Genomic DNA, 15,423 nt, shown 5'->3' with positions numbered 1-15,423 from the left:
TAAGCAGCCTAGCACAGTCAATCCTCCAATTTCCGTGTCGCTGCCGGCGTGCGTTCCACGGTGGTTAACCGGAAATGACGCTGCAAAAGCTCCGCTGCCCGGAAGTGCGTCGACGCGTTTCGCCCGCCTTAATGGGCGTTATCAAAGACATCAAAGTCTTTGATAACGCCCATTAAGGCGGGCGAAACGCGTCGACGCACTTCCGGGCAGCGGAGCTTTTGCAGCGTCATTTCCTGTTAACCACCGTGGAACGCACGCCGGCAGCGACACGGAAATTGGAGGATTGACTGTGCTAGGCTGCTTAATGCTGTTTATTGCGGATTTTTTAAAGATACTTTGTGAGTATTATTCTTACCATTCTGTTTCAAATAAATATTACGGGCTTCACTATGTATGGCTTCTCTCTTTATATTTGAAACACACATGGGAGAGAGAGAGGAGACGAATTATTAAGGAGCCAGTCTATGAGGTGCATGTCATCCATCCATCCGTTTGAGGGATATCTCATATGCTAGGGTAGCTGCATTGATCCTGTGATCCGATCAAGGAACATTATACATGTTCAAGGCTCATTTTTACCCAAAATCTGGTGAGTGCATCCCCATTGGGGGCCTTTTTCCTGAAGAGCACTTGGGCACTTTTATGGATTCGAGCACCTGTTTGGCACTTTAGTTTTCTGTTGAAGAAGCATTTATTGGACTGCACCTTAACAAATCACTTTGCACCTTAATGGTTATATTATGGACACTTAATCTTAGCACTTTATTATTCATTATATATGTATTGTTTATAAAGACTACCAGAAGTGTCAGGTTCTGCAGGATCTTTAGCTGGTGGTTTTCCTTCTCTACAGCAGAGATTGGCATTGTAGTCAGTGGAAGAGGTGAGTATTGGGGCCTATGTCGATGGACTTTTGTTTGCACCATATGAGTTTTGTTTTTTCCATTAAAGACATCTCAAACTGATATCAAACTGATGTCAACAACAAAAGCATGCACCAGGATCCCCATGCATGCACGACATGTTGCAAGTCTCTGCCAGGGGAATGATGCTTGGGTGAAGTTTTGTTTTAACTAGACAGTGAATATTTTACATAGAATTTTAAATATTGTTTTTACGGGATTTAGGGGTCATTCTAATATTAAAATCATTGTATACCTTTCTGACATACAAATATAAGAAAATGGTTAAACCGTGTTTCAGAGTTGTTTATTTTTTTTGGTTTACACATCCCAATGCTGAGCAACTAGGAAACATTGAAAATAATTTCCTAGAAAACCACTATATACCAACTAATCTCTTGGAATCCTCCAGCAGAGGATTATAGGAGTTGTTTACAAGCTGGATCCTCAGGATATTTGGATGTGTCCAGCAGATGTGTAGTAGCCAGAGCTATCTGTAGAAAACCTCTGAGAAAGGTGAACCATGTCCAGCTCCACTTCTCCAAAACAGAACTTGTCAAAAATCTGAAAAGACAAAAATATTCCATGTAAGCAGTCACTAGGGATAGATTAGTTATAGGGCAAAAGCTCAATAATATCACTTTATTTCATTATTTTCAATAGGCCACAGTGCTCTTCTGTCAAACAAGATTTCCATCTCACACTGCTGCCGAGGTTACACAGGATTCAGCATGAAGACTTCCCAGGGGCTTATTTTAGGTCTGTGTTCATTCAAAATTCACTTACATCAGGAGACCAAACATGTGAAAGGCATCAAAATATTTCCGCAACTCCTTCACTGCCAGAAGACTTTTAGCCTGAAAGTAGATTTAGCTAAGATGTCTGTTTTTCGGTATACAGAGGATTCTGGGAATAATGTTCCTGTGGGAAAATTTAGATACTTTAAATACTAATTGGCTATTTGCATGTTAATCACCATGGTGCTTCCAGCTTCAATTATGAGATGGTTTTCAGATACATTTGGATGAAGATATAAGCTATTAGTGCTTGAATTAAGGTATGGTTAGTAAATGATCACATCTGCCACAGGGAAAGGCAAGTATCTTGCCTAAGGTGGCATTTTTAGGAAGTTGTTAAGGAAGAGATGAACAAATTTGTTTTTATTGAGAAAAAAAACAGAAAAAGATATGTGAAATCTGTCAACTGCTATTTCTATTTCTAAAACTATGTTACATCAAGCTTTCAGGATTTGTTGATGCTTTTTCAAGGATGACATATTATCCAATGAAGCATGCCACCTGAGACCTCTCCTGAATGCATACCCTGTCTCTAGCAATCCATTATTAAGCCATTGGTAATATAAGAACAGAAAAAGCCATCTAGTCAAATAGGTTTGCTACCTAGTGGTGTTTGTTTATCATTTTTTTTTTTTTTTGTGAGGATCCCTACACCAGAAACCAGACGGTTTTGTCCAAGAGACTGTTTACCAGTTACACCAGTCTGGCCTTTCAGTGAATTTCAGATAAACCCACGTCCTATAGTTCCAGTGGGCAAGGTTAAACAAAGATGATATGAACAGCTCTAGGAACTAACAGAATTAATATTTGTAGGGCCAACTTCCCACCACTCTTCCTCCTCATCATTAAATTTGAGTCCTCAGATCAATGGACATCCCCCCCCCCCCCAGGGTGTGCCCAACATCAGTTCAGGCATCTTCTTCATACTTTCCAATGAGTCAGTGGGCTATGGCATACTGTACATGCAAGGCCTTACCTCTATAGACTCCAATGGAGAAGTGGTCTACTTGCAAACCTGTAAATAGGTAGCCTAATATGGGAGTTTAGGGTGAAAAGGCTGCTCATTAAAAGAACACTACATCCCACCAGCACAGTGTAGAGGACTGATGAGCTGTCTTATCTGGCATTTGGAGGATGTGGCCCATGGCATTCAACACCAGCTGATCTGAGGTCCATAGCGGGTACTACAGATTGGATGGGGCAGGGGAATGGTACAGTTAGCCCCATAAATATTTAAACTATTGTTATTTTTAAAGCAGATGTGGCTTGCCATAAAATTCTGTACAGCACGTTTAGCTGCAATACTTCTGACCATAAGCCGAGAAATGTAATAATCATAAAGTTTAAAGTCTAAATGAAACTGCGTCATTAAAAAAAAAAAAAGAAAGAAAGAAAAGTCTGTTGCATTTTACTGACCCATTGCAATGCCATATTTCAGTAAAATCTGTAACTAAATGCTGAGAATGTGCATAACAAGGCACTGTGTTTGAATAACAGAAGGTAGAACGCCGTACACCAGAAGCCAGCCATTATATAGAGAGGTAAAGATACGGCTTCAGCCTGAACTTCTCCTGGGTATGCTCCTCTGACATGTTTTGCCCTGCCTACTGTTTTAACTAGCCTGGATGAGCTTGATTGAATGTAAGCACCCAATCTGTGCTTTAGACTGCAGGGTGAAGTTTTGCAGTGCTCTGAGCGGCACTCCATGTCTTTGTGTTACTACATACAAGGCTCCCAAGCGAGTAATGCTTTTCATGAGGTATGCACAATTCTTCCAGAAGCGCATTTGTGAGGTCATGCACTGATGTTGGCCAGGCCTCACAGTCTCTACTCCAATTCATCCCAAAGGTGTTCCATCGGGTTGAGGTCAGGAATCTGTGCAGGCCAGTCAAGTTCCTTCACCCCAAACTCTCTCATCCATGTCTTTATGGACCTTGCTTTGTGCACTGGTACGCATTTATTGTGGAAAAGGAAGGGGCCATCCCCAAACTGCTTCCATAAAGTTGGGAGCATGAAATTGTCCAAAAAGTTAGATAAGTGAAAAAATAGGCGCTGGTAATCAGGTAATCAGTGGTGGTGTTCCAGGTGTGTTAGGGGGTATTAGATTGTCTACACCAATCAATTATGTCCATAGAGATTGGTTGATTGGTGTAGACAATCTAATACCCCCTAACACACCTGGAACACCACCACTGATTACCTGATTACCAGCGCCTATTTTTTCACTTATCTACTACTTGTATTTTTTTGGCACACCACCATTAAAATAAAAAAGGGCAGCAGGTTTTTGCATTACATCAAGGGCCAAAACATTATAACCAGGCGCCTTCACCATCTATAATCTAAAATTGTCCAAAATGTCTTGGTATGCTGACGCCTTAAGAGTTCCCTTCACTGGAATTAAGGGGCCAAGCCCAACCCCTGAAAGACAACTCCACACCATTATCCCCCCTCCACCAAATGATTTGGACCAGTGCACAAAGCAAGGACCATAACGACATATATGAGCGAGTTTGGGGTGGAGGAACTTGACTGGCCTGCAACTTGAGTCCTGATCTCAACCCGATAGAACACCTTTGGGATGAATTAGAGCGAAGACTGCAAGCCAAGTTTTCTCGTCCAACATCAGTGCCTGACCTCACAAATAAGCTTCTAGCAGAATGGTCAAACATTCCCATAGACACACTCCTAAACCTTGTGGACAGCCTTCTCAGAAGAGTTGAAGCTGTTATAGCTGCAAAGGGTGGGCCAACTCAATATTGAACCCTACGGACTAAGACTGGGATGCCATTAAAGTTCATGTGCGTGTAAAGGCAGGCGTCCCAATACTTTTGACAATATAGTATATATATATATATATATATATATATATATATATATATATATATATATATATATATATATATATGCAAAAGTTTTAGGCAGATGTGAAAAAAATGCTGTAATATAAGAATGCTTTCAGGAATAGTTGATTTTTACCAATTAACAACATAGAAAGTAAATGAACAGAAGAGAAATCTAAATAATCTAATTAAATCAATATTTGGTGTGGTCACCCTTTGTCTTCAAAACAGCATCAATTCCTCTAGGTACACTTGCCCACAGTTTTTGAATGAACTTTGTTTGTTGTTCAAAAACATCTTGGAGAACTAACCACAGATCTTCTGTGGATGTAGGATGCCTCAAATCCTTCTGTCTCTTTATGTAATCCTAGACAGACTCAATGTTGAGAACAGGACTGTGTGGGGGCCAAACCATAAATTCCAGGACTCCTTGTTCTTCTTTACGCTGAAGATAGTTCCTAATGACATTGGCTGTATGTTTAGGTTTGTTGTCCTGCTGCAGAATACATTTGGGGCCAATTATATTCCTTTCCTGATGTTATGGCATGATGGATAAGTATCTGCCTTAAATTTCTTAACATTGAGGACACCATTGATCCTGACCAAATCTCCAACTCCATTTGCAGAAATGAAGCCCTAAACTTGCAAGGAACCTCCACCATGCTTCACTGTTGCCTGCAGACACTCATTATTGTACCGTTCTCCCTTTAGCAAAAACACGTCCTCTTGCTACAGCCAACTTTTCAACAAACGGCATTTGGGTAAGAAGGGCACAGTTAAGAGTAATATACACGTTACACTTAACTCCTACTGCCTTTTCAAGAGATCATTTCAGGAGCTCTCCTTTAAAAGATAGAGGTTTCTATTCCTGATGGATTCGGGATTTCATGTTTTTTTCTTAAAAGGAGCCCAATCTTTTTCTGCATTTCTCAAAGCAGTGGAGTACATTAGCTTAAGGAAAGTACATTCTTAATTGTGGCTCCTCACTGTCTGGACCGCTGTAAGCAGAAGGTATATGCCATAGAGCAGATCAATCAATATTGGGATACATAACTGATTTTCGAGCTATAAAATATCAATATTAACTAAACAACAATACATACCGCCTCCTTGTATATAATTCTTCTTATAATCATCATTGTATCTTTGTTTACTTTATAACACATACATGAAAATTGGTGGATTCAAATTGAATGTATCAAACAAACATGAAGCCAGGAGTTTCTTTTAAAATATAATATACTTTTTACTGCCAAATCTAAGGTTTAATTGCTCTTTATTAAAGCTGTCAAATGGTAGTCACAAGCATCTACCACTGCTTTCAAAAAATAATTTTTCATAGGCTGTATGATGCTTGTGTAGTGTTTTATGCTTTTCAATTCTCTAATAGCACTCAAATCAATGTCTGCCAGCTTCCTAATGAATTTCCCACTAAGAATTTAGTGAAATATTACTGTGACTTGCATAATGCTTTGCAATGAAAATCAAACTGCAAAAAGCTTTCACTAATGAAGAAAAAAGAACATACAATTATGACAATGGCCTTACTTCACTATGCTGCTTTGTTTGTCTTCATTCATATTCTAGATAGCAAAATAAAACAGCAAAATAGCTCCAACAGCTACAATCACCTGTCAAGTGTAATAAACAATGTCAAATCACTGAATGACAGCAACCTCAAACAAACAGGAGGAAAACATAATATACTTCCAGGGTGTTTGAGTCATCATTTCCACACAAAAAACAAAGCATTATAACAAGGGAAATAAACAGATGTAGCTGAAGATTAACTAATATAATGGCATTATCTAGACCTCAACAGGTTTGAATTTCCATAGATGGTTTGTTGTTATAAGCCTGCAATTAATTTCTAACAGGTCTATAAAAAAAGTCTATGTAAAAATCTTTAGCTGGGTTTTACACATATATTTGTTCCTCAGAGCTTTTATACTGCTCACAGATGCCATTCTAAATTGCTACATTTGAATATATGTTTATTGAATTTTAACAAAGATACAATAAAATGGGTAGGGTTCAAAACTAACAATTACCAACTCCAGTGTATCACATGTATTCGGTCAAACCCATATTCAAAATAAGGCATATGGATAACATGCGCAAAATACAAGAATTCACATAGTAAACATAGACCCTAAGGCCAACTGCATGCCATATGTGGGATACTAAAAAATGAATTCCAAAATGGCGAAAAACCCGTCACGGTTATGCCCTTGAAGATTATATGAGCCGGGGGGGGGGGGGGGGGCAGATAGAAAAGAGACAGAGAAAAGGAAGAAGAAAAGAAGGAGAAGCAAAGAAAGGTTTGTAAAACCTGAACTATGAGAAAGGGCGTGTAAGAATAAAAGTAAAAGAGAGATCAGGGCAGGCCCATCTGGGGATGCTGAGGTGTTCAGTGAGGCTCTACTGTACAAAACTACAAACTAAAAAGGGAGCTCCAGCGCTAGGGGATCTCAAGGCTTACATTACGGAAGGCGACTTTGAAGCTTCTCAGGGACCAAATAGTGCATCCAGCTGTACTAGTAGTAAAGTAGTGAACTTTTCCCAGGAGTTTGATTTCCGTGCCTGCATCCCCTCCATCAACATGATGTAGTTAATTGTATTTACCCACCGTGCTAAAGGAGGCATCAATTCTGAGAGAAAGAATCATAGTAGACAATTTTTCTGTGATTTTACAGAACCTGGGAGTATCGATAGTAACACTATGGAAGGGGAAGGGGAAGGGGAAGGGGTAAGAGACTCAACGTAGATATCGATATAAATTTGGAAAATGGTATTCCAAAACAGCTGTATCCGCGTGCATTCCTACCAGATATGTAGGTACATACCTCATTTAGGACAGACTAAGCAATCTAAATTTCAAAGGGACCTGCAAGACTGGGCAAAGGATGAGATATTTGATCTAACTAGGACAAGAGAATGAAGCAGATAAAGAAGAGGCGAAAAATGATCACGATCCACATCTAGTGGGGAGCAGAATACATTGGAGAGTGAAGAAGAAACAGAGAGATCAGTTGGCGATCTGCTGCCATAATCCCAGTATTTAATGTCAAAGTACCAATGTAAAACTGTGGCGGGCGGTCCATAAGTGGTTAAATGTATTCTCCTTGGAGAAAAGACACTTAAGAGGGTATATGATTGCAGTATACACTGCCTGGCCATAAAAACAGGTCACACACATTGGACCGCCTTTAGCTTTGATTATGGCTCACTGTGGGTATGTTTCGATAAGCTTCTGCAATGTCAGATTTATTTCCGTCCAGTGTTGCATTAATTTTTCACCAAGATCTTGTATTGATGATGGGAGAGTCGGACCACTGCCCAAAGCCTTCTCTAGCACATCCTAAAAATTCTCAATGGGGTTAAGTTCTGGACTCTGTGGTGGCCAATCCATGTGTGAAAATGATGTCTCATGCTCCCTGAACCACTCTTTCACAATTTGAGTCAGATGAATCCTGGCATTGTCATCTTGGAATATGTCCGTGCTATCAGAGAAGAAAAAATCCATTGATGGAATAACCTGGTCATTCAGTATATTCAGGTAGTCAGCTGACCTCATTCTTTGGGCACATGCAGTAACTATCCAATAGGATAGTTACTACATGCTTAGTTTAGTTAGTTGCTTAGTTAATTCCAGGTGGCAAATTTTTTTTGTTGGCCAGGCAGTGTATATCTGTAGTGTTTATTGTCTCTCTTCATAGCTCTAAGTTTGGTTTCTCTCTGGTACTTCATTCCTCTGTTATCAGCATGAGTCACTACTCAGAAGTTTTCCCAACACATGAGAAAAATTTGCGATGGGGAGAGAGATAAGCACACAGCTTGCCTATTCAGAATACAGCTCTGCGTGTTCCTTCATTCCTCTGCCTATGTGAGGGAGGGAGTGTCTCTTTCCTTCAATCAGCTCTTACACAGTGTATACGAGCTGTAACTACAGCTCTCCACCCTCTTCTCTGTACGTCTCACAGATGCAGAAGGGTTTTATCACAATTGTGCTCTTTTGAAGGGTTTTAGACAAGAGAAGACTGCAAACAAGTAAAACTTTGGGGGATTTGTTTATGGGAACTTGACTGGCCTGCACAGAGTCCTGACCTCAACCTGATAGAATACCTTTGGAATGAATTAGAGAGCAGACTAACTCACGAGAATTAGTCATTCAGGCCTTCTCGTCAAACATCAGTGCCTGACCTCACAATTACACTTCTGGAAGAATGGTCAAACATTCCCATAGACACACTCCTAAACCTTGTGGACAGCCTTCCCAGAAGAGTTGAAGCTGTTATAGCTGCAAAGGGTGGGCCAACTCAATATTAAACCCTACGGACTAAGAGAGATGCCATTAAAGTTCATGTGCGTGTAAAGGCAGGCATCCCAATACTTTTGGTAATATAGTGTATATTAGCTGTAATGTTCCTGCATAATTTTCCGGCAAACTTTATTAAAAATGTTATTAAAATCACATAATTTTCTTCACATATTAAATTTAGCTTATTTTGCATGTAGTGTACCTATTTAATGTGCCTATTTAATGTATAAGCTTTTTTTATTATATTTTTTCGCTTTCATATATGTAGCAGCTTGAATAAAAAAGATGTGTTTTGATTATTGTGTTTTCAGATTCATCCTGCTGCTGCTTTTCATAAAATTGAAAGCACAACAGGAAAAAAGTAAGTAAGTGTTTCCTGCTAAGTCATATTAGGTCTGAAGCTGTGACAAGTCGTGTTCTATGTTTTACAGATACAATACAATCGTGAGATAGTCACAGATTTTTATTTTTTTTTCTTATTTGCTTGGAATATTGACATATTACTAAAAAGTAAATTCAGGCAATCCCATTTACTGCTTAAATCAACGTAGTTTAGGTCAACAAGAAATATATTTGTCCAGCACATTACTGCAGATTTTCGTATGTTGATTATAAACAGTAGAATGCAAAACAAACCATTATTTTCTAGCACAAGCATGACATGAAAATAAAAAACAATGTCAAATCCGCAGCATGATTTCGCAAAACTATCCAACGCCCCCCCAACATCACTTCCCACCATTAACAGAGAATCAATATATGGGTAAGGTAGAAAAAGGTAGGTATTTTGGTGCTTGTATTACTATGTACCTACCACAGCAAGACTATTAAAACTTCAATGCAATGTTTAAAGCGGTAGTATCATCGATTTTACAACATTGCATTATCCAAATGATCTGTGTCAGTATTATATGACCAACCTTTTCCCCTACCTGTCACTTCTGCCGTTCTCCTTCGATTTAGATCAATGCAATAAACTACGTCACTCGCGCATGCTCATTTTGATCTTCTTTTCCGGCAAGATAATGAGCTTGCCGGAATAATTCAGTGTCTATTGCGGGGCTGCGTCATTTCCTCTACTAGACGTCAGCCCCGTGCTCCCGCGAGACTTCCCTATTATTAGATTGTGGAGAAGGGGGGGAGCCTCCTATTGGTTGTCCAAATGGTGAATGAAACCAAAACGAGGCTTGGTTTCGGTGTCTACTGCGCATGCGCGGGATTTCGGAAGAATACACATACTGTGGGCGGAAATACAGCAGCGATCAGCAGAAGAAAACCACAGAAAGGATGGCGGCGCTCAACATCCCAACAAATCGATCAAAAAATATCAAATTATACAGGTTAGGAAAACGCACAATTGATTGCTTTCACTCAATTACATTGAACATTGCATGTTACTGGTGTTGAATGCTTTCAAATGATATGCTATGACTGAGTTTACTACCGCTTTAAGACCACTTGGTGCAGCCAGATAGCCAGTTGATGCAGCTTATGCATGGATCCAGGGCATTACCAACTGAAACAAATTCAAAGATGGCAAAAGAAGCTTCTCTAGATAACAAAGGTAACCATAAACATCTTGCAATGTCTGTTCTTAAGAGGGGTTTCCACTTCTTTTTCAATAATATTCATGAATTTGCCATGAAAAGTGATACATAGAACGTACACAAAAACGTAAAAGGATAGTGCAAGCAAAGGGAGAATATTTTCCAACAATTATTTCCTGAATGTATATGCAATACAATGTACAGTATATAGTAACAAAACCAAATGGGAACTATGCAAAGTTATGCTTAATTCCATGTAGTATGTAACATCATAGAAGTAATGTTACATTTACGACCTGCTTTTATGGTTTTAGGCTCCATTCACACCTGAGCATATTGTTTTCAGGCGTTTTTTTGGGGGCTTTTTTCCAGGCGTTTTTTTGGGCGTTTTTCAGGCGTTTTTTGAATGTGATTGGAGGCAGGCATTGACATCTATCAAAAATGCTTGTAATCTGCCAAAAAAGAAGCTCATGTACTTTTTTGTGCTTCCGGTCGTTTTGCTTCAGGTGACAAAACGTTCAGATGTGAACAGGGGTTATTGAAATGAATGGGATTTTGCTTGTTGAACATTTTGGGGCTTCAGAGATAAGCGTTTTACGAGCTGAAATACACTCAGTTGTGAACAGGGCCTAAGGCTAAGAAAAACATTCACAAGTCACATGAATAAAAATTGCTTATATGTCCTCCAACAACTGCAATACAGTGATTAACAATCAAAAAAAAAGAGGAAAGCAAGAGAAAATAAGGGGATAACCTGTTAAGGTATTCATCTCTATTGCCACCTCAATATCTGCTCACAGGGAGAAGATTGTACATAAAAGATCCAAAAATTCCAGACCCTCTCGAACGCTGATTGTGTTTTCTTAAACACATAAATCTACCACTGAACTCTTCCATGCCTTAGGTATCGCAAATAAATCACTAGGAATAATATAATAATTTAATGTTTGAGGAATGTTTGTATGTCTGGGAATATTGTCAATAGGTTTTTTGGGGGGGCAACCGCTTTATAATATTCAACATGGTAACAGAATGTATCAAGGAATGCATACTCACTCAGATATGTCTGACCTTGGGGCAATTCCACCATGTGTGAAACATTATTAACACTTATTTGTTTATTACAGGTATATTGTCAAAAGTAGTTAAGACACCTGCCTTTACATGCACATGAACTTTAAAGGCATCCCAGTCTTAGTCCGTAGGGTTCAATACTCTCCACTCAAATTCATCCCAAACTTGTTCTATTGGGTTGAGGTCAGGACTCTGTGCAGGCCAGTCAAGTTCCTCCATCCCAAACTTGTTCATTTGTCTGACATAGATGAGCGAGTTTGGGGTAGAGGAACTTGACTGGCCTGCACAGTGTCCTGACCTCAACCCGACAGAACACCTTTGGGATGTATTTGAGTGCAGACTGCGAGCCAGCCATTCTCGTCCAACATCACCTGCCTGACCCCAGCCCGACAGAACACCTTTGGGATGAATTTGAGTGCAGACTGTGAGCCAGGCCTTCTCCTCCAAAATCACCTGCCTGACCTCACAAATGTGCTTTTGGAAGAATTGTCAAACATTCCCATAGACACACTCCTAAACCTTGTGGACAGCCTTCCCAGAAGAGTTGGAGCTGTTATAGCTGCAAAGGGTGAATCAACTCAATATTTAACCCTACAGACTAAGACTGGGATGCCACTAAAGTTCATGTGCATGTAAAGGCAGGCATCCCAAAACGTTTGACAATAAAGTGTATATAGCCAAGAGAATTTACGCAACACTTTACATATAAAGTATACTGTACATTCACATTGGTCCCTGCCCTCAAGGAGCTTAAAATCTAAGGTTCATTACTCAGGTTTATACATACACGCAAATTTAGGCAGAAGCCAATGAACCTACCAGCATGTCTTTGGAGTGTGGGAGGAAACCGGAGTACCCAGAGGTAATCCATGCAGGCACAGGGAGAACATGCAAACTCCAGGCAGGTTGAGCCATGGTTGGGACTCAAACCGTCAAACCTAGTGCTGCCAGGTAGAAGTGCTAATCACATAGCCACTGTGCTGCCCTTGACTCTATGATTCCTCTATACTACCTCCCATCCGCGCTATAGCCGAAGTACGGCTGCAGTGCGGACTCACATTTTTGGGAGGCTGTCTTTAAACGGCCTCCCAGACACAGGCTCCCCGCGTGCTCCCACGAGCGCGCATCGGGGAAAATCTGCGTCGGCCGTGTCCCTTGGACACAGCCGATCACAGATCGTGGTGAATGGCCAATCACAGCGGCCATTCACCACGTGATCGGACCGTCCAATGAGAGATGATCTCATATGCAAACAAATGAAATCATCTCTCATCACCAGCTCTCCTTCCTCACACAGAGACTGCAGTGTGAGGAAGGAGAGAGCCGATCAGTCGTCAGGGACAAAGAAAAATGTAATCAGGGCACTGATCACCAGTGCCCTGATTACACAAGGTACACTATACACACTAACTGCTCACCATCAATGCCCACAGTGCCCGCCATCAGTGCCCCCCATCAGTGCCCACAATCAGTGCCCATAGTGCTGCCAGTCAGTGCCCATCAGTGCCTGCTCATCTAGGCACTGATGAGCACTGACTGGCAGCACTATGGGCACTGAGTGTGGGCACTGATGGTGCTGCCCATCAGTGCTCATCAGTGCCGCCCATCAGTGCTCATCAGTGCCACCCGCCAGTGCTCATCAGTGCCGCCCGTCAGTGCCCATCAGTGCCGCCTCTCAGTGCCCAGCAGTGCCACCTCTCAGTGCCCAGCAGTGCCACCTCTCAGTGCCCAGCAGTGCCATCTATCAGTGCTCATCAGTGCCGCCTATCAGTGCGGCATATTAGTACCTCCTCATCAGTGCCCATAAGTGCCACCTCATCAGTGCCCATAAGTGCCACCTCATCAGTGCCCATCAGTGCAGCCTATCAGTGCCCATCAGTGCCGCCTCATCAGCGCACATCAGTGAAGGAGAAAAATGTATTTATTTTCAAAATTTACTCGCAGAAAATAAGAAAACTTTTTTTTTTCAAAATTTTCTGTCTTTTTTCTTTTTTTTTTGTAAAAAATAAAAAACCCAGAGATGATTAAATACCACCAAAAGAAAGCTCTATTTGTGTGAAAAAAATGATAAAAATTTCATATGGGTACAGTGTAGCATGACCGCGCAATTGTCATTCAAAGTGTGAGAGCACTGAAAGCTAAAAATTGCTCTGGATGGGAAGGGGGTTTAAGTGCACAGAAGGCAAGTGGTTAAAAACATAAGGCAGATGACTCTGGATACATTTTAGATAGGCGCTTGGAAAATAAGTACCATCAACAGAAGACTTTATAGTTAGCTTCAATTAGTATAACAATCATAATTCCTTTATAAATTCTGGAGGTCCAGTCCCTCCAGTCTTCCTCATTGATGCCTGTTTCAGGATGTTTTTCCAAAGCAAGTTTATAAGACAACTTACAAGGAGTGTTAATTAAAGAGTTTTGGGATTCTGCCTCTCTGAACCATACCCTGAAAGCAATCTGTTTTCAAAAATCATTCTCAGTTTGATATTACTAGTTATGTTCTGACGTAATGTTAAGAAGTGTAGAATTTATCTCAAGAGGATTAGTTTGGAGTACAGCACCACAAGCATGAGTACAAATACTCTTCTGACCAAGAAAGTGTCCTAAACAATACATTCCTTTATCTATCCACCATTGAAATTAAGGAGGCTCCAGGCCAGGTGGGATCCCTGGATTATTAAATATTGGTGCCACTGGTGTATGCAGATATTGGGGTGGTATCATCTTAGAGGAAGAATCTTGTAAGCATAAGGAATGAGACAATGTCGGGCACAGAATTGCTTTGCAAATTTTAGAGAGAACCCACATTATAAGATCTATTGGAGGGTGTCACAGGCCTGTACTTCAAAGGATAAACAAGCTGGTCTTTAAGAATTAGAATAGATTTGTATCAATAGAGCTAGTAGAGTATCTTTATACTTCCTGAGGACTGAGACTCCCACGCCTCCTGTTTCTTTGGGGGCATAAAGAGTGCACAACAATGTCAAAAATGGCCCCATTTGGGGATATACTTGGTGCCAGCCCACCATCCTAAGAGAATGTGATGACAATATGTTAGTAGTATCGAAATACCAGTTCATAAACAAAACAGTCTATAACAATGGAGTTCACGCAAAAAAGTACACATTAACAGCATCTGCAGTCTCTCCTTCAGGCAAATTCTGTAGTATGTTCCACCAACATACATGTAAAAGAACACAGACAGGGGGAGGCAGAGACAGCTCACTTGTCTAATAGCAAACATTAAAAAGAGACATGAATACATTGAAATAGGTGTTGCACTAACCTACAAACAGTTAGGTATGACTTTTCAAGATGGATATGTAACCGTTGGGATTGTCCAGTATTCACGTCCTAACCCTCTTAGTTGGCAGCCCACATTAGGGAAGAGAACACAGAACCATTTGTTGTCCAGGGTTTCAGTAGTAGCACTATTGTTGTAACAGAGTTCAAGTGAGAGGATAAATTTGAAAACACCCTGCATACTTACGCTTTATAATTTTTTCGTTGTCTGTTAGACAGGGATCTCATTATATAGATCAAGGCAATCCTATCACCAAGGTATTCCAGAAAATAAGTATACCAACAGCTTTGGGGCAGCATAATAGAATGTGGATTCCAGCTTTATATAAAAAATTATTTGCTGCCTATAAAAAAGCATAGTGGCACCAGATGCTTCTAGGCCCACAGTTCTATGCTCTCACACAAAGAATGTGAGCTTATCTTGTACTGCCACTGGGATTGTCACTGGTGATTAAGTCAGCAGACAAGGGTGGAAATATCGTCCTGATGGAGAGACACTTCTACCTCAAGATGTGTCATCTTGAGTAATGAAGTTATTTATGAAGTGTTATTAAAAGATCCTACACCAGAATACCTAGAAGAACTTCCAAGGATGAACATGCGTTTATTATCAATTAATCACCCTACTATAGCAAC

General features: G+C 40.4%; 1 protein-coding gene across 1 annotated transcript in view; it reads right to left on the bottom strand.

Moving 5' to 3' along the window:
• Positions 1–1,124: 1,124 nt before the first annotated feature.
• The window catches only part of ASCC1 (activating signal cointegrator 1 complex subunit 1), a 409,565-nt gene continuing 395,266 nt past the window's right edge, over positions 1,125–15,423 (bottom strand). Inside the window, exon 10 of the mRNA XM_082268081.1 lies at positions 1,125–1,466. Coding sequence (XP_082124207.1) covers positions 1,350–1,466 — 117 coding nt within the window. The 3' untranslated portion in view covers positions 1,125–1,349. The remainder of the gene's footprint in view (positions 1,467–15,423) is intronic.

The sequence above is a fragment of the Pelophylax lessonae genome (assembly GCF_965119305.1).
Source record: "Pelophylax lessonae genome assembly, chromosome: 9".
Lineage (NCBI taxonomy): Eukaryota > Metazoa > Chordata > Amphibia > Anura > Ranidae > Pelophylax > Pelophylax lessonae.
Note: the sequence above shows the minus strand (reverse complement) of the source record. Positions and strands in the feature narration are given on the sequence as shown.